General features: G+C 38.2%; 1 protein-coding gene across 1 annotated transcript in view; it reads left to right on the top strand.

Annotated features, from left to right (window-relative positions):
- Positions 1 to 1,395, top strand: part of LOC108756275 (protein sel-1 homolog 1) — a 4,436-nt gene that overhangs the window by 2,494 nt on the left and 547 nt on the right. The window contains exons 4-6 of the mRNA XM_018499942.1: positions 127 to 355; positions 446 to 852; positions 926 to 1,394. Of these exons, the coding sequence (XP_018355444.1) occupies positions 127 to 355; positions 446 to 852; positions 926 to 1,354 (1,065 nt within the window). The 3' untranslated portion in view covers positions 1,355 to 1,394. The remainder of the gene's footprint in view (positions 1 to 126; positions 356 to 445; positions 853 to 925; position 1,395) is intronic.

Genomic DNA, 1,395 nt, shown 5'->3' with positions numbered 1-1,395 from the left:
GAAAGGTAAAATGAAATTTTAACAATAATACTTATATCTATAATGTTACATGGTTACAAAGTTGCATGGTTGTCAAATGTATTGCAATTATATGATATATTCTTTTCACATGTTTTCTATTCGCAGATTTATTTAGAAGGAAGTGACATTGTTAAGCAAGACAATGAAACAGCGTATAAATATTTCAAAAAAGCTGCAGAGTTAGGCAATCCAGTAGGCCAGAGTGGATTAGGTCTGATGTACTTATATGGAATGGGAGTAGAAAGAAATACTGGTAAAGCGTTGCAATATTTCGGTCAAGCTGCCGAACAAGGTTGGGTTGATGGACAGTTGCAGTTAGGCAATATGTATTTCAGTAAGTATATGTATTTATATTTGCATAATCATTCTATCATCTCTTGTTCACATAAATAATCGTCTTTGTAATATTTGAATTTATTTTTAGGTGGTATAGGCGTGAGGCGAGATTACAAAATGGCAAATAAGTATTTTAATTTAGCTAGTCAGTCCGGTCATGTACTAGCATATTATAATCTTGCTCAGATGCATGCCACTGGCACTGGAATGATGAGAAGTTGTCCGACAGCCGTGGAATTAATGAAAAACGTTGCCGAAAGAGGAAAATGGAGCGACCAATTGATGGTCGCACATTCTGATTATAGAGACGGCAGAGTGAACGAAGCATTCCTCAATTACGCTCTGTTTTCTGAAATGGGTTATGAGGTTGCGCAGAGTAACGCGGCATTCATTTTAGATAGAGGAGAAACTGGTATTTTATCGGAAGAGCAAGGCTTGGTTAGAGCTTTGGCATTATGGGCAAGAGCTGCTGCACAAGGCTATTCCGCTGCGCAGGTGGGTGTACAAATCGAAGTTGAAAAATTTATATTTGCACTTTGAATATGAAATGACTCCTATTTTACTTCAGGTAAAACTTGGGGATGCGCATTATTACGGCAGAGGAACAAAAGTTGATTATGAAGTTGCTGCGAGTCATTACCGTTCGGCATCCGAACAACAGCACAATGCTCAGGCCATGTTCAACTTGGGATATATGCATGAACGCGGTCTAGGTTTAGCTAAAGACCGACATTTAGCTAAACGATGCTATGATTTAGCTGCAGATGCTAGTCCTGATGCGCGAATACCTGTAGCACTAGCTTTGATCAAACTTTCTTTCCTCTTCGGCTTTGATTACCTACAAGAATTCAGTTTAGTCGATCAATTGGATAAATGGGATCAGTTGCTTGGACAAAACTGGGATTTATATCTTATCGGATTTCTCACAGGAATGCTTAGTCTTATTATATACTTCCGCAGACCGCAGCCACCTCCCCCACCGAGACCTGTTAACTAAATTTTGTACTTTCATTCATTTTGTTTCATATATATATATAT

Source organism: Trachymyrmex septentrionalis, unplaced genomic scaffold (assembly GCF_001594115.1).
Source record: "Trachymyrmex septentrionalis isolate Tsep2-gDNA-1 unplaced genomic scaffold, Tsep1.0 scaffold97, whole genome shotgun sequence".
NCBI classification, from domain to species: domain Eukaryota; kingdom Metazoa; phylum Arthropoda; class Insecta; order Hymenoptera; family Formicidae; genus Trachymyrmex; species Trachymyrmex septentrionalis.
Note: the sequence above shows the minus strand (reverse complement) of the source record. Positions and strands in the feature narration are given on the sequence as shown.